At 36.9% G+C, this 27772-nt stretch overlaps 1 protein-coding gene across 1 annotated transcript; it reads left to right on the top strand.

Annotated features, from left to right (window-relative positions):
* Positions 1–871: 871 nt before the first annotated feature.
* Positions 872–3261, top strand: LOC128864767 (uncharacterized). Its single transcript, XM_054104524.1, has 3 exons — positions 872–939; positions 1151–1977; positions 3058–3261. The coding sequence occupies exons 1-3, from the start codon at positions 921–923 to the stop codon at positions 3259–3261; spliced, it is 1050 nt and encodes a 349-aa protein (XP_053960499.1). The 5' UTR covers positions 872–920.
* The last annotated feature ends 24511 nt before the right edge of the window (positions 3262–27772 follow it).

Here is a 27772-nt window from a genome sequence, read left to right as displayed (position 1 = left end):
CGATTGGACTGGCACCGCAAAGCTTGTGGTCACTGTAATTATTCCGTACGCTTCACTTATCTCTATTTGCTTAGTTAAGTGGCAGACCTGAGTGATACACAATGCTCACAAGCACACACACACACACTCACACATGTGCATAAATATTGGTATGTTGAAATACCCAGTCAACAATGGTTGATGAAACCGAAACGAATTTGAGACCAACTACAAATCTAGGACCTTGTAACGAATGCATAGCTTAAAATATTTAATATGGCATGCTGAAGTAAATATCATTGCAAACTTAAAAGCCGAATTACGAACCGAATTACGGATGTTTTAAAGGAAAGGGGTGGGTATTTAGATTTATGGCAAGGAACTTACTCTGGAACAACAGTAAATCGAACCCTTAAGACTACAGACATGTTGCGTTTTGTTAACAATTTTCATTATTTTATTTGCATTTCATCAACAGCCATCGGTAGAGGCATCCCCTCCTCACTGTTATAGCGAATGTTTGAAGAATAAATCAGACCTAATACTAGAAAAATTGGGACTTTTAACCTCACTACCAGAAATCGAAATACCAAAAAAAAAAAATACCAACGTGTTTAAATCAAGCTGAATACGATCATAAAAATAAAAAGCGTAGCGGACAACCGTCATTACCGTCGCACAGTGATTTAAACAATGGACAAAAATCAAAAAATTAAAAGCAATATTTTAGAAAAACTAAAATGGAAATAAAATCTTCATTATATTGCTCAAATAAAATCACCTTAAGTTTATTTTTATTTTTTGTTTCCTTATCAGTAAAATTATGATAAAGTCTACCTAAATAAAATCCTATTTTATTTCTTTTAGATTTGATCAACATTTATTATCGTATGGTAGTTCGTTCTGAACGTTTCGTTATTTTATAGTTTGACTCGTTTATTATGGCAAATATTCAGCAAGGTATGTAAATATTTTAATATATGTTTGGTATTTTTCTTAATTTTTTTTGTAAAGTAGTCATTATTTTTAGAAAACTCTATTTTTGGTAAAAGGTGCCAAAAAGTGCCTTTCCAAATTTGTTGTTATTTGATATTTTAAACTGTTGTGTTTTTAAAGGTATAGGTCTTTTTTTGCGCAAAGTTGAACTTTATTCCGAATTTTTATTTTTTAGGTACTTTGTCAAATATAAAAAATAAAGATTTGGTGGATACATGGATTTCATTGCCCAAAAAACAAAGGAAAAATAAGTTAGTTGAAAAGGTTCTAAACCTAATGAGACTTCAGACTGTCACGAAAGCAACTAAGCGGGAATTTGAAAAATCTGTTGGCATTTTTTGTGCAAAAATAAATATTAAATGGCAAACAAATTTTCGCAGAAAAGAACAGTTTTTAGCCAAAGAAAGCAAATGGCTGAACTCTGAAATATATATGACCTCATCACTAAAAGCTATTTTAAGAAAACCAGCTGTTCCAGGTAACACTTTTGCTGAACAAAGCACTTCTCGTGGAAGACCATATGTAGCTTTTGGGGAGTCAAGTGAGAAGACTAAAAAGAGGCGAATTGAAGAACTGGTCTCAAAATACACCTTGGAGGAGCTTTCTTTTGCGGTAAAAGAATTATCTAAAAAAAGTAATAGTCAGGTTGAGTTTAAGGAATTCAAAAAACATTCATTGACTTTACAGGAGACTTTAGCGCTTTATCTTCAGTTAGAACTTTCTCAGAGAAAATATAACTTACTTAGATCAATTATTAATAGTGTGCATTCAGAATTTTTACCTAGCATCTATAAACTGCGACAGTTTCGAGACAGTTTATTACCAAAAGATATTATAACCACAGAACAAGGATCTGAAATAAATCTACAACAACTTCTTGATTATACATTAAAAAGCATTTTAAAATCAATATTAGACAAAGAATATATAAAAAGTGAAACTTTAACTCTGACATCTAAATACGGATTCGATGGAGGCTCTGGGCATAGCACCTACAAACAAGTATTTAGCTCCACAGAAATGACTGACGAATATTTATTTTTAGTTGCTAACATCGACAATTTTCGAGAACTTTTAAATAATACCAGAGAGCTTTACATTGAATTATATGACTGGTTTTATATGCCTTCCAGTGTCCATAAATTATTAGTTCATGGCGAAGAGATCATTAAACATTTTGATTTACCAATAGGGCAACTGGCAGAAGACGCACTTGAAGCTAGGCATAAGGAGGTACGAAATAGTCGTCTTTATCATACACGAAAAAATTCTAGAATAAACACTAATAAAGATATTATGACATATTTACTAGTAACATCAGACCCCTTTATATCTTCTCTGAGAAAGACTACCACTTCGCATTCTTTTAATTTTTCGGATATTAAAACCTATATTTTAGAGGAAAATGTAAATCAATTTGATTTGGAAAATATTTCAGATAGTGACTAACTAAATAATTTTGTTTTTCTTCCTTTCCTATGTTAAGTATATTTTTTTGTACTACTGAAAAATATTTTTTTTTTATTATTTAAAGTTTATTATATAAAGTTGGTGAATAATGCGTTAAAAATATTCCTAGCTAATTAAAGAGGAAACATAATTTTGATTTTTTGAAATGTATAGCAAAAATTATTGTTTTAAATAAATTAATATTATTAAAAGTTCAATGTTTAATATTCTAAAATTTTTCGTTTATACTTCCTGCCTCCTAACTTAGCCCAGAACTTTTTTTTCATGCTACAGTTGTAACTCTATACATGAGCTACACAACTGCTTTTATTAAATTAAAATCGGTAAAGTAATACAGGAGTAGTGATTTTTGTCCGATTAGCCCATATACTTGAATCACTGTGCGTCGCCACGTTGATAGTAGCACCGAAAATAGCAGCAACTATAAATGTTCTGAGCCCTTAGCATAGTGGACGGTAATGAACTACCCTTCACAGTGCTCTGCGATGCCAATCGCTGGGTGATCATTTTGCAGCGTTTGGATGGCTCCGTTGTCTTTCACAATAGCACCGGAGTGATTTCTTCTTGAGTTTGCAACATTTACATGAGCTCACTCTTAATGATTATTTTGAGCTGCGCATTGATTTGGAGAAATTTAACGATTTAGAAAAATGTGCACAGTACGGCGATTTCAACATCCTCGGTGAAAATACTACCTATAAATTAGGCATTTTAGGAGTTTATGATGGCACGGCTAGCGATTCGTTCAAGTGCCATGCAGATCAGCAACTTAGTACAGGGGATCGCGATAATGATGAGAAATTGCAGGGTAGTTAGGAAGCTGGTTTAAAAATTTCATGATCGCTAATATTTTTGGCAACTATTTTCAAGGCGGCCGCCGTAGCCGAATGGGTTGGTGCGTGACTACCATTCGGAATTCACAGAGAGAACGTAGGTTCGAATTTCGGTGAAACATCAAAATTAAGAAAAACATTTTCTAATAGCGGTCGCCCCTCGGCAGGCAATTGCAAGCCTCCGAGTGTATTTCTGCCATGAAAAAGCTCCTCATAAAAAATATCTTCCGTTCGGAGTCGGCTTGAAACTGTAGGTCCCTCCATTTATGGAACAACATCAAGACGCACACCACAAATAGGAGGAGGAGCTCGGCCAAACACCCAAAGAGGGTGTACGCGCCAAATATATATATGTATATATATTTACAAGGCGAGATAGATAAGTTCATGGAGTGTATGTTTTGGGAAACTTTCCGGGGTCCGTGGTAGATTTTTAGGAATAATTATGTATCGAAAAAAATTTCCTGAATAAAATACTTGTTTAAATTCGCGTTATTTATTTTTCATTCAACTGTAAGTCTCACCAGGCTTATGAAATAATTTAAATATATGTATGAGGTATTCCATGCCTATTGATCCATGTATTTTGGACATAATTATACAATTTTTTTGATATTATTTGTATGCTTGAGTGTAGAAGTAAACTGAAAACGTTTTAGAAACTTAGCTTTTAAGTTTACTTGTGAGAGGACCTACTTGGATGTGAAAACAAATTAGATTCAATTCAATTACCGCGTAAAACGGGCGAACGAGTAAATATAGCAGTTACGTAGGCGTCGAAAACCCCAAGATTAGTTGATATTGATACTATAAAAATTTATTAATTTATTTTGCAAATTAATGTGAGTGAAATATTTTGAAGAAAATCTTAATGAACAAAAGTTGGCCATAATTAACTATTTATATTTTAATTTTTTTTTGTTTTGACTTGGAATTTATTTGCATATTACATTTTTTAAATATCATAACTCGATATATTCAAATATTTCTAGCATTGATAAAAAAATGTATAAAAAAGAACCAAAAATCAGATTGATTTTTTACTAATTTTAAACAAGATTTTTCGATTCTTTAAAATTTATGAAAGAAACATCTAAGAGCAAGTTTTTGCTGTAAGAATACTTTCTTTGTATTATTTAAAAGAAAATATGTAATGTTTAAAATAATGTTAAATATTATATCATAACGCTGTATATTAAAGTATTTGTATCACTTAAAAAAATTTATTAAATAAACAAAATCAATATTGATTTTTTGTTGAAAAAGATTTTTCTTGAAATGAGCCCCGAAATATGGGATTAATCCCGAAATTCCGTAAATATCCCGAAATACCGTAATCAATAATTATTCCCAATACTGGCATCCTTACTTCTCACTTTGCAAGCTACATACGTTAACGTACTTAAGTGAGCGTTCATATGTATAAGTATGCATGAATATGAATATATCATAACTGTATGTATACATAGTAATACTTATTGAAATACATGGCCACATTCAAATCAAATCAAGCCATACATAATGCACTATAATGCACTCCAACTTACAATTAAATTGTTACTCTCAGAATTGTTGGATGAGTTTGTGCTGCAACGGTTGACTATTGGTTGCCACTGTCGTTAATGAAGGCTGAAATTCGATTGTCAAACGAATACATATACAAGTGTGAGTGTGTGTGCTCTCCTAGAAGCGACAGCATCTGCAGATGTTGCCGCTTATTATTATTACCTTCACTTTGGGGGTTACCATTGTTTTCATAGCGTTTCACTTTGCGGCATTGCTGAGAGGAAGATGTCCCAGCGGCAACCTGAGTGCTAAGTTTTACTTTCTCACGCCCAGATAGGTTGAGGACGAAATGTAATTATATACTGATCTTCTTATGGAGGACGAAATAGCAAGAGTCTGATTTTGCGCGAAATGAAGCGAAGAGGTGATAAACTTTCTTCTCCTTCCTCAATGCCAATGGATGGTTTTTAGATTGAAGAGCAGCAAAATGAGTCATATTTTGAAATGAATTCAGACCAGCTGAGTATTTACTCGCCTTAACTTGAAGCTGAAATTCTAAGTAGAAATAAATGTTTAAAATTATTTTATGCTTTTAACTATTTTTGAGAAAGAAATGTAAATTACCCTTAAGATAAAAAAAAAAAATGTACTAAAAAAAGAGGCACTAGACCATTTTTACTTGGCTTTTTATTTTTCAAAAATCACTAAAACTAGTGTTTAAAGTACCAAGTTGCCAACTATATTTCTAGATTATAAAAATTAAAAAACAATATTTGGTTGTGAGCTGAGTTTAGGATACGGCACTTAAAAAAACTAATGCGTCGGATTAGGATTTTTTGAACTCGGTCAACATCGCTTATAGCCTAAACAGACGGCGGCGTTAATCGGGATTACCGGTGATTAAAATTGTAGTGTGAAAGGCGGTTGTTACGCTGATTTGTTTTGTCAGTAAAATATGGATCACAGGCAACAAATACGGGTATTAGCTGCTCTGATGCTAAGACAAAATTATGAATTAAAAAAATTCTTAAATTACCATTTCTCAAACTACTCCTAAACATCAAAACAATTCATTTAATTTCAGACGTGTTAGAATTGCACGTTTCTCAGTGCAAAATAGACTCAGCTATAAGCCTCAAAGTTCCCTCTCTAGATAAAAAAACAAAATTTGGATTGTAAATTTGAGTTCGCTTCACGATTGAAAAAAATTATTACTCAAAATTCATTCAACGTCATCAGTTAAATTTTTAAACTTTGTAACTGCAAAGTTTGTTTAAAAAAAACTAGCTCCGTATCAACGGATAAATGTAATTACTACTAAGTAAATTGAATGAAGAAGACATTCCATGTTTAGTTTTTGTGATGTGAGATGGTACTCAGGAGAACTGTCATACGACAATGCGCACAAAAGAATTAACCTTTGACTAAAATAAATAGGTATTTTGCGTTAGAAGAGAGTAAAAAACCAAAAATCGATGCGTCTTCTATGGCCCAAGTTTCCCCAACTAGTCTATTTCGAATAAAGTCATGTATCTCCGTAAGTGGTTCTCCGATTTACTTGAAATTTTGGCACAGTATTTAGGAAGTACCTATGTATATAATTATTTTTTTAAACAAATATTATTTTAAATTTTGTTTTTTTTTTATTGTACAGCACCTTGTTAGTAAGAAACAAAAGACAAGAAAAAATGCGTGTAGCGTAGTACACATAACAGAAGTAAAACTCTCAAGGCAGACAAAGAAAGAGGGAACGCGAGAGAAGGAGAGAGAGTGAGAGAGAGAGAGAGAAATAATATATATCTAAATAAATTCACAACATTTGCAGAGAATATGAATAGACAAAATTTACAAAAAAACGGAGAACGGTCAACCGGTGTAGATACACGCCGGACACAAACCGTGGCAACAACGCGCTCTACTCCGAGCGTTTATCACCCGCACAAACAAACACAGCGATTCCAGGACCGCAGCAACGGGATGGATATCACTTTATAGTGCGCACAAGCGCTAGCCAGGAAACGGAAATAAGCGCCAAAAAGTAGGCACCAAAAAAAACGCCAAAAAAATTGGGACCAAAAAACGCCCCAAACAGTAGGCACCAAATATATTCCTACAAGTTTGCACCAACAAACAAGCGCCAAAAAGTAGTCAGTGCTATTTCTCACTAGAAATTAGCAACCATAAGGAACTTACGAAAAATAGCCAAAAGTGTATCTAAGATATATATTTATAAGGTTTAGCTCTCTCTCTCCTTTTCCTCTCCGTTATATCTTTTTTCTCGCTCACGGAACGAAAATACCCAAAACGTTGCATGGCCTTGAAATTTTACTCTTCATTCTCGCTCGTCCATCGACGCCTAAGAAGTTTCACTTCAAAAAAAAAAAAAAAAATTTAACAAATTGTGTTTTTAATTTTTTTAGCTTAGTTTAATATAGATGGTGTTTTTGTAAGATGTTGAGAACTTAAAATGCTATTAAAAAACAGAAATATTGTTGGAATGATTTTTGTTGTTGTACAATCTGTAGATAATTTCATGGAATTTATTTTTTTAATATGATATTCGGCATATATCCGTCACTACTAGGAGTTACATGGTCTACTTAATCAGTCTTAGTTTCGATTACTATTTCCAATTAATGTGAATAATAAATCTAAATCATCTAAAAGGAGAAAGGCTAACAAGTTGAGAACGATGTTGAATCAACATTTCGGCGTCTTCTTCAACACTTCGCACTATGAACTTCGTGAATGGATTTATGTATTTATTTTCAAAGTAAACTCAAACTATTAAGAAAATCATAATAAAACTGTGGAAATAAGCCAGAAATATCGACAAATATGAAGAGTAACAGGAAAGCCATTAACATCAGTCCGGACAATAATTCTAAACAAGAAAAATCGGAGTTATAACTTCAACTTGCGCGCCTGTAAATTTACCGAAAGGAGAGGGTGCAGTAATACAGGGCTTGTGAAGAATAACCTTTTCAAAAGTGAAACATTAAGAAAGTAAAACGTTTCAAAAATATATTTGTCTGCCAGAAGAGTCATACGAAAAATTGCTATAGTGAAAGAATTGCTAAGAAAAAGTTAGTTATATCCGATAGTATTATTTTTTATAATTATTGCTTTCGCAAAAAGCCTTCAGAATTTTGAAAATCGGTTATATATTATCGGATTTAAGCAAGTTTTGCATTTTTGGTATGAAAGGAAAAACTATTTTATGGAGAATATCTAGTATGGCGCTGAATAAAAAAAAATGCATTACCAATTATTTACTAACAGTGAAGCGTGTGGCAGTGGGGTGATGGTATGGGGTCTACATCAGCTGGTGGTGTAGGAAAATTTCAGTTTATTGACTTGACAATGGATAAGTTGGTTTACAGGATTTGATTGAAAAGTAATGAGCCTTATTTTTTTTAAGCAGTTTTATTAAACCTTTTGGCTTATACAACTAATTCTTCAAAATAGGACCCTTGAGCGTCAATACACGTTTGATAGCGGTCCTTCCACTTCAGGAAACATTTTTTAAACTCATCCGTCGGAATCGCGCTCAATTCGGCTGTCACAGTTTTTTGGATCGCCTCGATGGAGTGGGAACGGCTCATTACTTTTTAATCAAACCCTGCATATACAGGGTCGATTTGTGGGGAGGCAAAAAAATCACCCATTGCTCTGTGAAAATCATATTCTAGGGATCAAAATAAGAACCTTTGCCGAAGGAACCATACCTCTAAAACGAATTCTGATGCCCCTCAATTTGGGTAGAACTTTTGGGTAGGGGCCTTCTTAAGAAATGCGCGTTTTTTGCAACCATTTCAACAATTAAGGTATCACTGGAATGCAATGCAAACGGTTAGATGATACCAATTTGTTAGCGTTTTCATTCGATGGCAGAAAAGATGATACTTTACATAGCCATTTAGCTGATTTTTTCATGTAAAGGCCAAAAATGGTGATATTTTGAAATGATTGTATGGGGAACCCCCCAGGGGAGTTCCAGGGGGTGTTCCACTGGCATGGGTGGATCGGCCGTCCAAGGTTAGTGGGGGTCGGTCATACATTTGGACTCGATTGGAGCACTCTAAATGGGTCAAAGTGGGATTTTTCAAAATTTGCCCCTACCCAAAAGTTCGACCCAAATTAGGGGACATTAGAATTCGTTTTAGAGGTATGGTTCCTTCGGCAAAGTTTCTTATTTTGATCCTTAGAATACGATTTTCACAGAGCAATGAGCGATTTTTAAATCGACCCGCCCTACTGTAGATGGATATTTCAAACTAAAATTTAAAGCAAGGCTTTGGGATACTGGGTTAATTAAACGACCCTAAGCATATGGCTCATAAAGTAAGGTTAACACCTCGACAATCGCCAGATTTAACTCCCATTGAACACCTATGGGTGCTTCTGGAAAGAAACTTAAAAAAACACAAAATTACAAGCACAGAGATCTTGAAATGAAAATATCGGTGGGGACAACAAAATGCCTAACAATATCGCGACAGCCCCTCAGATGCAAACTCACTGTATATAGTATAGCAAGAGCGTTGAGCCAACAGGTACCCAACAGCCTACTAAAAGCCAGCATGAGAGTGTTTTGAATATCTTAATTATTTTATAAATGAGCGTAGACCTTTCGATTCTTTCATTTTTGCTCTTCAAATAAAATCTTTATTTATTTGTTAAATGTTGTCGTCTGAAATAAATAATGCATTTAATGTTGATATAAGAGTTGAAGATCAGAAACATTTATTTAAAAAATTGGAATTCCTTTTTTCATGCTATTTTTTCAACTACCCACGTAGACTATTGAAACTAAGTGTATATAATTGGCTCTTATACCTTTTTTTGGGTATTTGGCCGAGCTACTCCTCCTATTTGCGGTATGCTTCTTGATGTTCTTCCACAAATGGAGGTTCTTACAGTTTTAAACCGATGCTCGAAGGACAGATATTTTTTTATGAGCAAAAAAACTTTTCTATCATTTGGTGTTTCATGTGCGGAGACTCGAAAGTGTGCACTTCCGAATGGTAGTCACGCACCAACTCATGCGGCTATGGCGGCCGCTTTGTATTTAATTTGCTTAAATACTGCACACTGAAATATTTGAATTCGAAAGTCGACTTTCCCCCATTTTTCAATGCCTGCTGGCGCTCTGTGCAGTGGCCTAACTTCTGAGACAACTTAGGATGACAAATCGGTCGTAGAATTCAGTATTTTTATAAAAATGGCTAGTACGTGAGCTTCCTATTATATTTCTAAGGTTTCAGTGACGATTTGGTATTACCAGATTTTGCGTTTTTATTTAGGAGTAAATGTACAGTTCTTCAGAAAACGCTGCGTTGTGTTACAAGTTTACATAAAAATTAAAAATTAAATAAATAATTGGCGCGTACACTTGTGCTAGATGTTTGGTCGAGCTTCTCCTCCTATTTGTGGTGTGTATCTTGATGTTGTTCCATTACATACAGTTTTATGCCGATTCCGAATGGCAAATGATGCGCAGCCTTTTAATTGCAGAAATACGTTCTGAGGTTTGGCTTTACCTGCCGAGCGGCGACCGCTGTTAGAGAAAACTTTTTCTATTATTTGATTTTTATATATGGAGATTTGAATCTACCGGACGTTCAATAATGTGTGTGACTGACACATAGATGGCGGCACTAGTACCAAATCAATATTTTTTTCGAAAGTTGGCAACCTTTTTAGGCTTACTGTCAAAATCATATGTTAATCCGACCATTTGTTTACAAGTTACAGTGCTTTAAGTGACGCTACTTTTGAGTTTTTAAAAAAAAATGAATTCAAAGCAATTCCGTGTGCTGATTTATCACTGTTCAATGCCAGGAATGGCTTGAAAAACATTATTCGGACTCTGCTCCATCAAAAAGAAGCATTTGTTATGGGTATGCCAATTCAAACGTGGTCGTACAGACACCGATGACATTCCATCTACTGGAAGGCCAAATGACGCTGTTATTCCGGAAAACGTTAAAAAAACACTGAAAATCATTATGTCCGACCGTAAAGTGAAAGTGAGGCAGATTGCTGACATTCTAAAGATATCAGCAGGCAGTGTACACACCATAATACACGAACATTTGGGTATGAAAAAGGTGTTTTCCAAATGCTCACACCGGAGCAAAAACAACAACGAATCGATGATTTAAAGAGCTGTTTGGACATGTTTACACGCAATAAGTCGGAGTTTTTGCGTCGGTACATCACAATGGATGAAACATGGATCCACCTCTTCTCTCCAGAGTCAAATCGGCAGTCTGCTGAGTGGCATGCAGCCGGTGAAAGCCGCCCAAAGCGACCAAAGACGCAGCAGTCGGCTGGCAAGATTATGGCGTCTGTATTTTGGGATGCGCATGGAATAATATTCATCGACTATCTCCAGAAGGGGCAGACCATCAACAGCGACTATTATATAGCATTATTGGAGCGTTTGAAAGACGAAATCGCAAAGAAACGGCCTCATATGGCGAAGAAAAAAGTGTTGTTCCACCAGACAATGCACCGTGTCACAAATCAATGAAAACGATGGCAAAATTAGACGAATTGGGCTTCGAATTGCTTCCCCATCCACCGTATTCTCCAGATTTGGCCCCCAGCGACTACTGGCTCTTCGCAGACCTCAAAAAGATGCTCTGTGGTAAGAGATTTGGCTCAAATGATGAAGTAATCGCCGAAACAGAGGCCTATTTTGAAGGCAAAGAAAAATCGTTTTACAAAGGCGGTATCGAAAGATTGGAAAAGCGTTGGAATGATTGTATCTCCCTAAAAGGGGACTATGTTGATGAATAAAAACGAATTTTGGCAAAAAAATGTGTTTTAATTAATTAGTCACACACATTATTGAACGAAGTGCTACGTACCTCTGGCTGGTAGTCACTTACTAACCATTCGGCTACGGCCGCCGCAAATTAAAGAAAAAAAAACATACTTAAAAAAGCTATTTGACTTCTATTGATAAACCCGTTATTTCAGCATCAATGCCCTTGTGAAAATTGATTTCATAAAAAGTTTTCATACATTTTTTTTATTTTAATTTATATGAAATTCAGTTTTTTTTAATTTTTTTGCCCTACACTGTTTTCTGTCCCTCCAACGTTTCCCATGCATTGCCATCCTTTGGAACAGGAAATATTGCAGCTCAATCAATACTTGCGCCAACGAGAGTTTCTAGCTTGGAAATTTCTTCTAGGTGCGGCCTACTTACATACTTTGCTCTGCAAGCTGCTCTTTCATAGTCTATCAAGTTAAACGAAAATGTTGTTTGTAATTGTTGTAGTTCTTACTGCTACATTCTGCCACCTGGTTGCTCAACTGTGTTGCTTTGCGGCGCGCACCTGTTCAATTAAAATAAACATCAAATGCTTCGCTTCTCCACTGAGGCACAGACGGTAATTTTGTGGTTTCAAATGATTTTGTATGGCTACTGTGCGGCAAAGCATTGCCTTTAACAATCTACTCGTATTACAACAATAACAATGACTACACCGATACAATGCAACCGGTGCATAGTCGTACGAATACCTATCATCATTGCCCGACGGCTTCCCTTTCTGGTCAATGCAATATATTCGCCAACAGGCGTGCAGTGCTTGCATGCGATTTTGTTTGTATTGGAGCGCATGTACTATAGGTACGAGCGTAAGTATAAGTGCATCTATGTGCATGTGCACACGCTTACGGGGTTTGACTGACCGAAATTCACTAGTAATATCTGTTTTGATCAGTAATGTTGTATGTTGCATGTTGCATGTTGTTGTGGCATTCATGTTGATGAAGTGACTTTTGCTGTTGGTAAACATGCATTTACAGTTGCTTGGCACTGCCTCATTGTGGGCTTATGCTCGTATGTATGCTGTATGCATTTTGTATTCTGGATGCTATACGATGATGCTGCTATCGGTGAAGCTTTTATTAGTCTGCCTGTTTGTTTGCAATACTGTTGATGCGTTTTTGTTGCTGTTGCGCTGCTGCTGCTATCATCCTGGCTGTGGGTGTCGGTCTCTCAGCTTGCGGTTTGTATTGTTGCTGTGGTCGAGGTAGCTGTGATAGCGATTCTGATAATTTACAGTTCTTCACCGCCAACTAAATTTCTCCTAATTTATTCATTAACGTCTATTCGCTTTTCATAACCGCAAACACCCTATCTCTAGCTCTCACCACAATACAATGTGGGAGAGTGCCTTGGATGGCATCTATTATTCAAATGTTTGCATTACGTTGGCGGTTTGTCTTTATGACTTGAGTGATTCGGGAATTGTTATGGTTGGTTGGCTGACGACTATTCTTGGGCGTTTGCGGCTTCGAAAATACAGTAAACTTGTCTGTGGAAGTTACGAGCATGGCCTTTCTGATGCTTCGAAATGCATTCGACTGGAAGTGCTTGCAACCAAAATAATAAATTTTAAGATATTATGTTTATTATTAAGATATTATGTTGGCGGCAGCCGCAGCCAAATGGGTTAGTGGGTGACTATTATTCGGAAATCAGAGAGAACGTAGGTTCGAATCTCGGTGAAACACCAAAATGAAGAAAATTTTTTTTCTAATAGCGGTCACCCCTCGGCCGGCAATCGCAAGCCTGCGAGTGTATTTCTGTTATGAAAAAGCTTCTCATAAAAAAAATCTCCCGTTCGGAGTCTTCCTAAAACTGGTCCCTCCATTTGTCGAACAACATTAAGACGCACGCCACAAATAGGACAAGGATCTCGGCCAAATACCAAAAAAGGGTGTACGCGCCAATTATGTATACCCTATGACCAGGAAGTACCGGGAATGTTTAAATAAAACAAAACGTAGTTAAATTTTAGGTAAATTTATTTTATCTCCTTCAAAGTATGGCCCTTTTGAAGCAACACACATGTGCCAACGTTTAACACAGTCCTCCATGCACCCCTGGTAGGCTGAAGAAAAGATCGCCTTCAGCTACTGCGTCGAATTCTGTTTGATCTCCTCTATGAACTAAAATCTCCTTCCACGAAGTGGTAACTTCAATTTGAGAAACAAAAAGAAGTCGCACGGGGCCATATCAGCTGAATACGGTGCTTGGACGATGGTATTTACTTGGTGTTTGGTCAAATAATCTAGCACAATTTGGGCTCGGTGTGATGGCGCGTTATCATCATCAAAAATCCAAGAATTGTTTGCCCCCATTTCCGGCCGGCCAGGCAGACACGGATGATCCGTCCTACGAACATAAGAAAAAAATATGGACCGGCTCCTACGTGCGAGTTACACAATCAAATATACTTGTGCATGGGAATGCTGATAATGACGATATCAGCATAATCTTGCAGAAGTATTTAAAAAGGGATCAGGTTGCAAAAGCTTGAGCAACGTAAGCGTCGCCGTCGCTTCCGTTGCAAAATGCTTAGCTGGCAACATTAAGCGTAAACAAGAGGGCATTTGCATATGCCAAATAAAATTATACATTTAGTCTTAAGACCGAATTCAAGCTATACGGAGTTAATAAACGTTTGAGTCGAAAACCAAAAGCTCTCAAGAATTTTTATTTTCGCCATAACATAATTCGCTCACTTACAGTTCTCTGTGGTTATTTGTCTCTCAAGAGATATAACCTTTTAATACATAATTGGCGCAGTCGAACTCGAACAAAAACGTTCCGAATTAACCGAAGTTAATTAACATAAAAACGTTAAAATATTACTTAGTGCGAGTAAACAAAAGACAAATACAAACAATTAAAAACACAAACAACAAATCAGTGCGTTACAATCTTATATACCCAAGAAAAAATAGTGCTCACAAATTCGATGAAAACCGTAAAATCGAAGATACAACGATGGAAGAGGAGCTTCAAAACTTGAGGGAGGTCGTACTCCAACAGGAAGCAGCCCTAAACCTACTCAGGCAACAACAACAACAACAACAACAGCAACAATCAACCCAATGGATGTCCAACAAAGACGTAATTCAGCAGTTCCGTCAACTAAGACAGTTGGACGACCAACATGACGTGTTGGCTTTCATAAAATCTGTCGAATTTCTTATGGCGCTATGCCAGGGAAACGAGCTATTGATTCAATTCGGCACAAACATTGTTGCCAATGAAAAAGTCTCAGGAGCAGCAGCGAACTTTGTCAGACAATTGGGGATGGAGCCGAGCTGGGAACAGATGAAAACCAAGCTGATGCAACAAATGCGGCCCAAGACGACTTACGAAGATGTGTTCGACAGATGCAGATTCATTAAGGTAAGTAATTTAAGAGAGTTATTTAATGAATTTGAAAAGGCAAAATGTGAAATAAATAAAATATATATGTTTGATGAGTTTAAACCAGCAATATACGAGAACGACAAATTAGATCGAGATTTATTAAATATGTTAATAAATAAAATAGACACTCCATTCAGAATTCATGTCGATGAGGGTATATCTATGCATGCCTTAGAAACAAAGTATTCAAACATCAAAGCACTGGATGACCCCAGAGCTATATCACAAAGGTACAGGAAAATATCTAACAACACATTCAATAAACAAAATAACACTAACAATAACAATAATAATAACAACAATTATAATAATAACAATGCCAGACAAAGTCTGAATGGACGGTCGAATCCCAATCATAACGCCGGCCCACCTCAGAGCGATCAGGCAATTCAACAATCGTATAACAGGCCACAACCCGGTCAAAATCAAAATTCTAAACCCAACCATAATAACAATTATAACAATAGGAACAACGGTTCAAGACAGACAAGAATGTCTCATATGAGCGTTGACACCCAAAGGAACGATTCCATGGCTATGGAGATCGGAACTTTGGAAGAAAATCGGGCAGAAGAAGAGGAAGAGATAAATTTTTTGATACCTTGCCTAGAGCAACCGGAGTACAACTTCCACATAGAATACATAAAAGGGAAAAATAACAATATCGCTGATTTCCTGAGTAGGATCAGAGAGGACGAGATAAACATAATGGAGGTCGAATCAACCGACGAGGAAGACAATAGGTCCTTAGCCGTTCAAACGGTTCACTCTAAAGAAGAAGATCAGGGTTTCGACATGCCTATCCTAGAAACAGCCGTTAACAGATTCAAAGTACAGCTAATTTTTGCGGAGAGAAAACCTGAGGCCATCGTACAGGTGTTCGGAAAAAAAGAATTTACATTAGCAAAAAAGACTTGGAAGATAACCAAGCAGTAAACACCCTCCGACGAGAAATAACAACAGGAAAAATAGGAGTTTTCTCACACCTTAGCGACCATGAGTTTTACCAATTCCAGAAAATACTAGAAAAAGAATATACCTCCAACCCGAAGGTAAAGTTCGTAAAATGCACCAGGTTCGCTAGGGATATCGAATCCGAAGATGAATTACACACCCAAATAGCTTTATTTCATAAAAATGAAAGTGGCCATTGCGGGATAGATGCCACTTATCAGAGGCTTAAACTCGAAATTTACCACCCCAACCTTAAGACCCACATCCACAGAATAATAAATAATTGTGACATTTGCAGTGGTGGCAAATACGATAGAAAACCCATTAGGAACAATTTCCACATAACAGAAACACCAAAAACATGCAACGAGATAGTACATGTAGACACATACGTAAACTCGAAGCAATCTTTTATAATATTTATCGATAAATTTTCAAAACACGCCACTTGTTTGCCATTAACCGATAGGAAGAGCACTACAATAGTAGAACATATCCAACAATTCCTATCAATAAAAGGGAAAATCCAAAAGTTTGTCTTCGACAACGAATTCAATAGTTTAAACGTCAGAGAATTTTTAGAAAAGGAAGGTATAGAATACCACTCAACCAAACCAAATAGTCACAACGGGAATAGTGACGTCGAAAGGCTTAACAATACATTGACGGAGAAAATCCGCACCCTAAACATAGAAGAGAAAATACCCATAATTGAACAAATGGCAAAAGCTGTATACTTCTACAATAACACTTACCACACCACCACAAAATCCACACCGTTTGAAATACAAAATCATAAAGTAGATCATCAGAAATTGTACGACAGAAAGTCAGCACAAAAAACCGAGAAAATAAAGAAACTAAATGAAAATAGGGAAACTTACATAGAAAATAGAACAGAAGGATTTATAAAAAATTATAAAAACCTAAGACACAAAGAAGAACCGAAATTCAGGAAAGCAAATTTACAGAATATCCATACAACAAACATTAAAAGACCTACACAATTTTCAGATAACAATTACAATTCTCATCATGTGCCTGTTGCCAACGCTGTCGACAGCAATGATCAATATAACACCAATCCGGGCTGAAGCCGGATTCATATCTTTGGGGGAGAGTACAGCGGAACTGGTCAGCGAGTCGAAAATGGTTTTGCACATTATCAACCCAATGGAAATATTAGAATTAACTAATATAATCCAAAACAACACGAAAATTCTTGTTAAACAAAATAGGCATAGGCTAGATATCGAAATAGAAACCATAAAAATTAAAATAAGATCAATAACCCCGAACCCATTAACAAGACAGAAACGCGGTCTAATTAACGCAATAGGAAAAGCTCAGAAATGGCTCACTGGTCTCATGGATGATGACGACAGGGAGACCATTATGAACCACCTTCTTAATAATCAAGAAAACGAACATAACATAATAAAAAACATTAACGAACAAGTAAAAATTAACAATGATTTACAAAAATCCATTAACACCTTAAAAGAAGCAATACTAGATGACAGGGAAAAAATAACCAATACCCTTAACAATATAGAAACATTCAATAACATGATCAAAGCAAACATAATGTACCACGATCAGTTATTGAAATTGAAATTTTTACATGATAAGGTAGACACCATTTTGGACACAATAGCGTCAGCCAAATATAACCTTTTTCATCCTTCAATACTAACAAAAGAAGAGTTTACACTCTATAACATAGATTTCTACAAAATTAAACTAATCCGCATGGGAGTCATGACTCACGAAAATAACATAATCATTGCAATCAAAATACCAACTAACATCATAACAACCACAATAACTATAATAACCCCAATAACAAACCGAAGATATAAAAGAATCGACATGAGTCCCGAAAGGATAGTAAAAATTGAGAACAAAACTTACACATATGAAGAAAATAAGACAATAAAAGAGCTGAAACTCAGTTCAAACTGTATTACTAAGAAAAATTGTAAAATGGTAGAAGACTTAGAGTTTAAAACAAAACTAATAAATGAAGGCACATTATTGATAAGTAATGCAGACAATAACATAATCCAATATAACTGTAACGAAACCACCAACAGCGAAATATTAAAAGGAAACTTCCTAATAGAATTTTCAAATTGTACAATTTTAATAGACCAAACCTATTATAAGAATAACCAAGAAATATATATACAATCATTCGCTGGTGAAGAAGAAGAAGAAAATTCATTTAATTTTACTGAAAAACAGACATTCAAAGAAACAGAAATTAAAAACACTAAAGCTATAAAAGAAATCAGAACACAAACCGTAATCTCCAACAGCTTCGGTATAATGTCAATAGCTCTTGTACTCCTCTTCATAGGAATATATACCTATAAAAAATGTAAAAGAGGAATCCAGGAGAATCCCTCATCAAAAGGGGGAGGAGTTACACAATCAAATATACTTGTGCATGGGAATGCTGATAATGACGATATCAGCATAATCTTGCAGAAGTATTTAAAAAGGGATCAGGTTGCAAAAGCTTGAGCAACGTAAGCGTCGCCGTCGCCGTTAGCTGGCAACATTAAGCGTAAACAAGAGGGCATTTGCATATGCCAAATAAAATTATACATTGAGTCTTATGCTTAGCTGGCAACATTAAGCGTAAACAAGAGGGCATTTGCATATGCCAAATAAAATTATACATTTAGTCTTAAGACCGAATTCAAGCTATACGGAGTTAATAAACGTTTGAGTCGAAAACCAAAAGCTCTCAAGAATTTTTATTTTCGCCATAACATAATTCGCTCACTTACAGTTCTCTGTGGTTATTTGTCTCTCAAGAGATATAACCTTTTAATATATAATTTGCGTGGTTCGTTTAAATTAAGTATTGCCGGTACTTTCTGATCACAGGGTATATATATGTTTATTAAAAATATCTTCAAATAGTTGCCACGAAATACTTAGGACGGATACTAATATTAGAACGAAATTAGCTTAAATTGTTCGGAGACTAGCAGCAAAGCTGAGACTGTAACCGATATATAACATATTTTTCTCTATTGGGCTTGCACGAGGGCGGTTAAATAGATACCCGTGTTCGATGACAGAGGGAAGTTGGTATGAGCATCGTGTGCTGCTACCTATTAAACGACGACAAAACAAATTTCAGACTGACTGATAGGTTAATTGGGTTTTGGAAGCTCTTCGAGTAGGACGTGCTTCGTGATTTTCGCTAACATGGAAAAAGAGCAGTATCGTTCGGTAATTCGCCTGTTGTTTTTGGATGGGGAAAAATGGGAGGAGATAAGAGCAGAGTTGGATGCTGTCTATGGGGACGCTTTGCCATCTATGTCCACTGTGGGTGAACATCTGTTTTTGATTAGAAGCGACCAGGACGTCCGGCAGACGGGGTTACCTGGGAAATCATTCAAAAAATCCGCGCAATGATTCTCGCTGATTGACGAACGAAAGTGCGCGAAGTAACAGAGGCCATAGGTGTAGAGCGGAATAGCAATTAATATTTTACATGACAGGTTGGTGAATAAAAAAATTGTCTGTCCGATGGGTGGCGCGATTGCTCACGGTTGACAACAAGCGTATGCGGCTGTTAACTTCGAAGCAGTGTTTGGAGCAATTCAAAATAAGAGCCAAAGGAATTTTCTGGGATTCATCATTAGATACCAGAAATGAAGCAACAATCAAAATAATGGATTTCTCCCTGTGAATCTGCTCCAAAGAAAGCGAAAACAGCCCCATCGGCCAGAAAGGTCATGTCACCGATTTTTTTGGGATGCGAACGGCGTTATCCTCATGGATTTTTAAAAAAAAGGGGAAACAATCACTGGACAATACAGCAGTGAGTTATTGGATCGCTTTCACAAAAAATTGAAGGAAACAAAGTCGCATTTGACGAAAAAGAAAGTGCTGTTCCACTACGATAACGCATCAGCACACTTATCCGGAGTTGCCGTCGCTAAACTGCATGAATCGCGTTACGAATTAATGCCTCACCACCCGTAATCATCCGACCTGGCTCGCGGCAGCCTTTGCTGGTTCCCCAACATGAAGAAATGGTTCACGGGAAAAAAGTATTCGACAAATCTTATTTTTTGGATGGGTTAAAAACTGGCCTAAGCGTTGGGAGAAGTGTATCTCTCTTAAATGGGGAAAACTTTTTTTTTTTAATAAATAGTGTTTGCATTTCTAACACGGGCACTTATTGAACCTCCCTCGTATGTGTGTATGATTGTCACTTATACACTTTTTAGGTATTTGACCAAATCCTTCTTTTATTTATAGCGTGTGACTTGATGTTTTTCTATAAATGGAGGGACCTACAGTTTTACTACACTTCCGAACGGCAGATAGTTTCTTATGAGGATTGTTTTCATAGCAGCAGTACACTCGGAGGTTTGCCATTGTCTGCTAAGGAGGATCGCCATTAGAAAACACTGTATCATTTGATGTTTCATGCCCGGGGTATCGAACCTAAGCACTTCCGAATGATAGTCACGCACCAACCCATTCGGTAACGACGACCGTCATTTCTCTATTGGAGAATTCAGTTGATATTTTATACTTTTCTTGGTAAGAGTATCAGATAAGCGTAGGTTTCTTTTCTCATAAAGATGCTTTAAAGTACCAGAGATTAATTTTGCTGGTGTACAATAGGGCGGGTCGATTTAAAAATCGCTCATTGCTCTGTGAAAATCGTATTCTAGGGATCAAAATAAGAAACTTTGCCAAAGGAACCATACCTCTAAAACGAATTCTGATGTCCCCCAATTTGAGTCGAACGAAAAATCCCACTTTGACCCATTTAGAGTGCTCCAATCGAGTCCAAATGTATGACCGACCCCCACTTACTTTGGACGGCCGATCCACCCATGCCAAAATATCACCATTTTGGGCCTTTACATGAGAAAAGAAACTAAAAAGTTCGACCCAAATTGGGGGACATCAGAATTCGTTTTAGAGGTATGGTTCCTTTGGCAAAGTTTCTTATTTTGATCCCTAGAATATGATTTTCACAGAGCAATGGGCGATTTTTTTGCCTCCCCACAAATCGACTAGGCCTAGTATACAAATACCTATAAGTTGATGAATTCATTCGCATTGGAGGATATTGTGAAAGTAGGTTTCGAACAGTGAAAGCAGTTTGAATAGCTGCGGGCAAAATATAATTATTATTATTGGGTCACAATGCACTGCGCCTTCTGAGGTGATCCCCTGTGGTTGACCGCAAACCTAAAATTAAAGGCTTCTGATGAATTTGAGTAGGCTTTCTGTTTCATATCGCTAAGGGTTTTAAAACCACATCACCTAGGTGTATGAGTTTTCGTCTGGCGAGATCAGCATAGAAAGCACTCAGGAGTTTCATGATCCAGTTTGCAAAAATAGCAGACTCCTGGTTTTACTAAATGTGGTTTCCTAAAATGATACCGAAGACTAAAATGTTCCGTATAGTATGCAATGAGATTTCAAAGCCCTTTTTGTCCGGATTTAGGAACCTATTTCATAGGTTGAAGGCATACACTGTGTAGATTGCTTCTGTCCTGGACTCTCTTTCCAGTGTTGCGTGAAATCTCTGTCTTCCCAGTCTTTGATAAATTCCATTATGGGAGCTGTGGTGAGTACACAAAAGAGTTTTGGTACACGAAATTTAGCTAGGGAGTCCGCCTGTTCGTTACCGTCATAAACTTCATGTCCAAGTACCCAACCCAACAAGACAGTGTTCTTTGTGAATTAGTTGACAATCTATGCCTATAAGAAAAAAAGTCTACAAATTTTCCTAACAAATTTAGATCTCTCTGCCGAAGGTTAATATTCAAGCATAAGTATTTAGAGTTAAGCTGGAGAAGGAATGTCGAAAAAGGTGCAGAGAAAATTCCGACTACTTTCTTCAACTATAAAAAAAGGATTTTGTGAAAAATTGGAAGATTCCATCGCGTGTTACTTGCGGTAATTTTAGTAATCAGACTGAGCACTGGCCAGTTCGAAAGCTCTTTACAAAAGAAGAAGCAGAATCTGAATGCAACTGGGAGAATACAAGAACACGCATGACTCTGTATAAAAGTAGTTCTGAGTAGCGATAAGCAAATCCAGCAAATTATGAGCAGACAGCTTAAGGAAAACGCATTTGGAAACCTGAATCGAATAAATCACATCGCGCTGGAAGTTCTGTGGCAGAATTCATATATAGTTTCTTATATAAGAGAGATTAGAGAAGAGCCTACAGACGGAACAGGAATAACCATGCCGAGGCATTAAGGCCATGTAATGCTCTGATCCCTTTAATTATTTTCTAACTTCCTAAATTAGATTCTCTCTATCAGCATTATTTATACTTATTTAAACGAGCACGAGTACCTACGCATTTACAATGCAGACTTTTCCAAGCACTTTGCATTAAAAAAATCTGCTCTTGCTTTTGCGTGCCGTACCTTCGTCCGATTAGTGGCATGAAAATGGAATATCATTCTATTGTAACTTACACTAATGACGTTGCAATATAAAAAAGCATTTGTGTTATCATTTAGGATGTAAATCTCAAATTAAATTTTCACTTGATGGAACATTTTCTATTGTTTCTTTTTCAGTGCGTGGGACTCGCAGCCAATGCTTGGTCCCTAAGCAGCTGCTTCTTCTTAATTGGCGCGATCACCGCTTACCCGATTTTGGCCGTGTTTAACAAAGCGCGCCAGCCGTTTCTTTCTCGTGCTAACCGGCACCTGTCAGACACTCCAAGAGAAGCCAAGTCCTTTTCCACCTGATCTTTCCATCGCAGAGGAGGCCTTCCTCTTCCTCTGCTACCACCAGCTGGTACCGCATCGAATAATTTCAGAGCCGGAGCATTTGTATTCAGTCCGGCGGCATGACCCAACCAGCGTAGCCGCTGGATCTTTATTCGCTGCGCTACGACTATGTCTTCGTAAAGCTCATACAGCTCATCGTTTCTTCGCCTGCGATATTCGCCATTGCCAACGTGCAAAGGTCCAAAATCCTTGCGCAGAGTCTTTCTCTCAAACACTCCAAGCGTCGCTTCATCGAATGTTGTTATCGTCCAAGCTTCTGCGCCATACGTTAGGACGGGCATCATGAGAGTCTTGTGGAGTGTTAGTTTTGTTCATCGAGAGAGGACTTTACTATTCATTTGCCTAATAGCACTTGTTGGCAAGAAAGATTCTGCGTGGACTGCCTTATACATAATCCGGCTTTGCCTACAAACAAGAATCACCGACCAACGCCTCGAAAATGTAGAAAAGAACCTTGTGTTTTTGTGTGTGAGATTATGATCAGGCAGGCGTACCAGTCGCCATCCGAATGCGGAGATATTTGCTATAGAGAAACCAGCTAACTGTCATCAAAATTTAGTACAGCTGGGTGCGCAGAATGCACTACTGCATTCCAACATAAATAGGCTGTACTTTAAATGGTTGTCAGATTGAAAGTTGTTGCGAAATTTTGTGTGCCCTCAACTTCACTCAACTACTTCAGCGTCACGCTTTGCTGGTTTCCCGGACTTAACGATATTGAAGGAAATGAAAAGGTTGGAAATGAAAATCATATACATTTAATACTGCATTTGACTTGAGCATAATCGCGGAAACTAATAGAAGTTGCTCTCTGACTACTAACTGCAGGGTCTCCAAAGCGCTCTTGCTAAAACTCAATCATAAAAGGACAAAATGTCTGCTGGGATTCAACAGATCAACTACCGACGTCCTTACAGCTGTTATAACGGGCAATTGGACTATTGGCATCCTAGCCAGTAAAATGGGTGTACCTCACAATTACTTCTGCAGGAGCTGTGGAGATGAAGAAGAAATTGAGTCGGTATAATACCTCCTCTGTGAATGTCCCGCACTTCAAAGAAGCCGTGCCATATATCTTGGCAATTATTTTTTTACGGACCTGGGAAGTTTACAAGATATCTCACTGGAAGGACTAGTGAGCTTCTTAAAAAGATCTAAGTGGTTTAAGCAACTTAGTTAGAGGAAGCAAAACAAATGCAAGTATTACAATAGGCCTTAGGGCCACCGAGTCTTGTCTTAAACAAGTAACCTGATTAACCTAATCTAACTTAATATAATAATTGGATAAGAAATCCAGCGGATGCAACAACATTTAGAAATGCGTACTGCACTGTGGCCCGAATACCGCTGTCCAAAAATTTTATAAAAATGTTACCAATGTTAGACGCCATTAGTCTAGAGGGTTCGCATTCTTTTTTACGGCGGTTAAAGTTGTAACAATTTGGCCGAAAATGGAAATAATTTATTGAAAATATATAAAATGACTTCAAATGAAATTTCTGTCCTTGAATTTCTACAGTAGAATTTAATGAGAAATTTCTGTAGTAGATTTTAACTCCCTAACTCCTTCTTAAATGGTCATTCTCGAAACAAATGTAAAGAAAGGTCTTTAAAGAAAGCAATTAGAGTATTAAAAGGTTCCACGAAGATTTTAATCAAACAATTTTCCGATGATAATTGAAGATAGAAACCTGCTATCGGTTAAAATAAGTGCATAAGAAAGTTGAATTGACGCTTATTTCTAGAATATCAGCAGAGTACGCGCACATCGAGTTCTTTGAGGAACACCAGTTAAAGCGACGTCGTTTCACAGGTGAGTAACTTCTTTAACATCGAAAAATTCAGTTAGGGGGATTTGTCTCTCTCCGCACTCACCTGGACAATTATAACTCCGGGTGAGCTTAGAAGGTTTTTTTCGCCCAATCAAATTTCGACAGCATTAGATTGGAAAGGCGTTCATGCATTAAAGAGTCCTTGATAAATATAGTAGTTGCCAATTTTTTTCTTTACTTATTGAAAAAGCTCTTCGGCTTAACATAACCTATGTAACGGGTTGTTAATATTCGACGGACCCATCTGGCAACCCTGCATCTTTTGACAGATGCGTCAGATCGCTTAATGACATACCGCGTTGGAAGCGTCAGTCCAAGCAGATTTTTACCATGGAACAGTACACGCCACGCGAGCGCTCCCAAATTGTTGAAATTCACATTCAACAAAAGAAGTCAATTGTGAAAACTCAACGGGCGTATACAAAATTAAATAATGTGAAAAGTGCGCCTTCTAAGAACACCATTAAACGTTTGTACGAAAGGTTTTCGACTGATGATGCTCTTTCCAATCCAAAGAGGCCAAATCAAAACCGACCAAGGCGTCGCCAAGGACATCCCAAAATCGCCGTTCTCAGCAGTTGGGCATTGCTCGGACCATTTTAAAACGAATTATCCGCATTGATTTGCATTTATTCCCGTATAAGATTCAATTGAAGCAAAGATTGTTGCCTGCGGTCAAGCCTCGTCGATTGGTATGGGTCCAAAGAGTCATCGAAATCCGTCGGGTCCGTCGAATATGGGCAACCCGTAGTGCCGAGTGAAGGGGTATGATGCATAGAATGGCACCTTTTTATTGTTAAGTGTTTAAAGTGAAATTTTTAACAAAATAAAAATAAATAAGCAGCATCACGACTCTCTCTCTCTCTCTCTCTCTGAACGGTAAAATTAAGCATCTACGTACATTAAGCAACTCTATACTTAGTCTACCCTTACTCCATCCGCTGGGCATTAACTCGTTGCGAATGCCCAGTGGCGAGTCCATTAGACGACGACCGCAGCATTTTAATATACATTAAATAGCGCATTAGCGTTGCTGGAAACAAAATAAATGTACGTATGTATGTGTGCTTTTGCATGCACAGAGCAGCCACACAGTTTCACGCTTGTAGGTATTTAGGTGTTAGTGTACCCATGAAAATCCAACTGCAGTCGAGAAAATTTGGTATGCAAAAATTGTGCTTTGCCTTTTCGTCGCTTGACGCTTGGCGCTTGCAACACATTTGCAGCTCGTAACTCAGCGAACCAAAGCAATTCCTGATGATAAAATGAATATTCTGAATTTTCAGCCACACGGACAGCGTAGTGGGCTAATGATAGTGCGTCAAGTGGCGCAGTGGAGTACTTTACAAATTAATATAAACACAAATATGTAGGTATGTGTGCCTGCGAGAACATATACATACGGCTATTTTTATACGCTTATGTACAAATTTCAAAAAAAAAAAAAAAAAAAATGTTTTTTTATATTTCTTTTGCCATGCCGGTTTGACACAGCTGCGAGGATATCCTTGAAAGCTATATAAATTTTATGAACTTGCGTATTTACATGACTGTGGATTGATTAGGAGTGTAACTTTTTTTCGTTATTACAATCTCGGATTGCCAGAATTAATGTCGGGACTTGGTTGGTTTAAGTGGTGATTCTTCCAGAATCCAACTAGCGCTTCCGCACCATTGTTTTGCCACATTCTCGTTACCAAATTTTTTGTCAGTTATTTTCAGCATGACTATATCCAGTCTGTGCGGTTCAGGAACCTTATCAGGTTGTTGACATCTACCCCAGACAGCTGTTTCAGACTCTCGAACAGCAGTTTACCCAGGGTTAACATTCTGTCCTTCCATAGGGCAGGGCATTCACAGAGGAAATGGAAGATTGTCTCCTTTTTCTCGGGTTGTTTGCAACTGTGACAGTATGTGTTGTGAGGGATGCCCATTTTGGCTGCTTGTTCTCCCACCGGCCAAAAGCTAGTTATGACTGCCGTTAGTCTCCAAGCGTCCCGTCGTTTCATGCTTAACAATATTGACGATTGCTTAAGGTTCTAGGTGGGCCATAACGTCCTGCTAATTTTGCATTTCGTCTGGTCTCTCCATCTACAATCTGCGGTTCGGAGGTATTTTAGGGAAATTGCACTCTTGATTGTACCTAGTGGTGTGAATACCGATTCTGCAAGAGGTTGTTGTAGCTGAACCCAGTGCCTGGATTGCAGCTTGACTATCCGAAAGAATAGCGATATTCTTCGGGACTTAGATATTCATTATTTATTTTTATATTAGAAAGAAAACAAAAACAAAAAAATTCAAACCTATCCATATTAGCTAGAAAGTTTCAGTTAATGTATGTTCTCTTGCCATAAAAAAAGATATTTCATATGCTTCGTAAGAAATTACAAATCCCAAAAGTCACAGGACAAATGCGAACAAATAGTCTCGGTAGGGCTGGTTTTTCCCTGTTGAAATCGCAAAAGTTTATGAACAAAAAGATGTACGAGGTGGCAAAAATTAATCACCCAATTTTTTAAACAACTTCTTTACTGTATAAAATAAATTATATTGAGCGATGGAAATCTTTATCTGGAAACTTTTGTTTAAAATTTTTAAAAATAAAATTAAATAGAGGTTATGAAGTATAAAAAGAAATAAATCTTGACCTTTTGACGTACGACGCCCTTTGCAAAAATTATAAATTTTGCGATAGGGTGATTAAATTTGTGCCACCTTGTATGGGGACGTAGATACCAGAGTGAGTTCATGTTAAGTAATCGAAGAATTTTCAACACTTGACGGTAGTTTATTTGTTGACTTGAGCAGAATAAGAAGTAAACAGAGAAAGTTTGAAAGAAGTTAATCATTTTGAGATTTATTGTTGAAAATTTCGTTATATGGTTTTTTAAAGTGAAATATCTTCCTTCCTTTTCAACGTTTCGATAGTTTTTTTTTTGTAAGATAGAATAACTCTTTAAATTTTTGTTTGAAAAATTACTCGAAAATTTTTTGGAAAAAAATTCAATTTTTCATTTGAGAAAAGTTTACTATTTTTTTAATTTTTCATTTGAAAAAATAAAATTTTTTTTTGGTTTTTTTTTTTGTTTTAGATAAATACAGCGCACGCTCGATAACGTGAACTAATTCAAACCAATGCAGTTCACG

The sequence above is a fragment of the Anastrepha ludens genome, chromosome 5 (genome assembly GCF_028408465.1).
Source record: "Anastrepha ludens isolate Willacy chromosome 5, idAnaLude1.1, whole genome shotgun sequence".
NCBI classification, from domain to species: domain Eukaryota; kingdom Metazoa; phylum Arthropoda; class Insecta; order Diptera; family Tephritidae; genus Anastrepha; species Anastrepha ludens.
This window is presented reverse-complemented; position numbering and strand designations above follow the sequence as displayed.

Excerpts from the sequence above, each read along its gene's own strand:
- LOC128864767 (XM_054104524.1), top strand. Across the intron at positions 1,978-3,057 it reads GGCATAGCACCTACAAACAA|CTGCGCATTGATTTGGAGAA; the intron begins GTATTTAGCTCC and ends GATTATTTTGAG.